Genomic DNA, 929 nt, shown 5'->3' on the forward strand with positions numbered 1-929 from the left:
CATTTAAAAAAAATAGTAAGTGCCAGTTCTTTTGGAATATGGTCTGAAGCTTCTGTATTCTTTCTGAATTTCAGGAACAACCCGACCCAGTGTACATCCAGGGCCGTAAGCTGGAAGGAAGCCCTCAGATGCTCCAGCTGTCCCTGGACGGGAAACGTCTGTACGTGACAGACTCCCTCTTCTCTCCCTGGGATCGGCAGTTCTACCCAGAGGCCGTAGCGTAAGATATACACGTGTCGCTTTCATGTATCCCGTTTGGATGCGTCTCGGGTTCGGTTTGTAGGCGTTGAGGAACTGCGATTCAGGCTGGAAAATCCAATGATTACTTTTGTAAATAGAAACACTGCATTCACAGTACTTTCCGTTCCAATTCCAGGAAGGGGTCGGTAATGCTGCAGATGGACGTGGACACCGTCAACGGGGGTCTGACCCTCAACAAAGACTTCCTGGTAGACTTTGGGAAGGAACCCGAAGGACCTTCACTTGCCCATGAGATCAGGTACGTCAGTTCGGGAAAATTAGACTGATAAAGTATGGAGCTAGAATGTACGATGTAACATTATAATTATCTGGACAGACTGACTTTTAGACAGTGAAAAAATATGAGCATGACCTCTAGTTCATTCAGCAAATTTTATTCGGATTTGAACACACTTGATTGCCCAGTCTGTTGAATCCCTGTGTTAAGCCTAACTCTATAACATTATTCCCCTCCTACGTCGATTTTAATGCAAACTGTGTTAGGTATTTTACATTTGGCCTTCCTCTTAGTCTTTACTGATTGAATTTCATTACACGGAATGAGCCTCATCCTGTGCTCTTAGTTCAGTCTGTCGTGATAACACACGTCCTACACGGAAACGTAGAAGCAACATGGGATATGGAGAAACGGGGAAAGAGTTCTAGCTCCTTATTTTCGGATTTAGTAT

The 929-nt window shown here is 44.3% G+C and overlaps 1 protein-coding gene across 2 annotated transcripts in view; it reads left to right on the top strand.

Moving 5' to 3' along the window:
- LOC119590853 (methanethiol oxidase-like) overlaps positions 1-929 on the top strand; it is a gene marked incomplete at its 3' end in the record, with an annotated part of 18823 nt that overhangs the window by 17406 nt on the left and 488 nt on the right. For both annotated transcript variants that reach the window (XM_037939611.1, XM_037939610.1), the window contains 2 exon segments: positions 75-220; positions 377-499. In XM_037939611.1, coding sequence (XP_037795539.1) covers positions 75-220; positions 377-499 — 269 coding nt within the window.

Source organism: Penaeus monodon, chromosome 27, assembly GCF_015228065.2.
Source record: "Penaeus monodon isolate SGIC_2016 chromosome 27, NSTDA_Pmon_1, whole genome shotgun sequence".
Lineage (NCBI taxonomy): Eukaryota > Metazoa > Arthropoda > Malacostraca > Decapoda > Penaeidae > Penaeus > Penaeus monodon.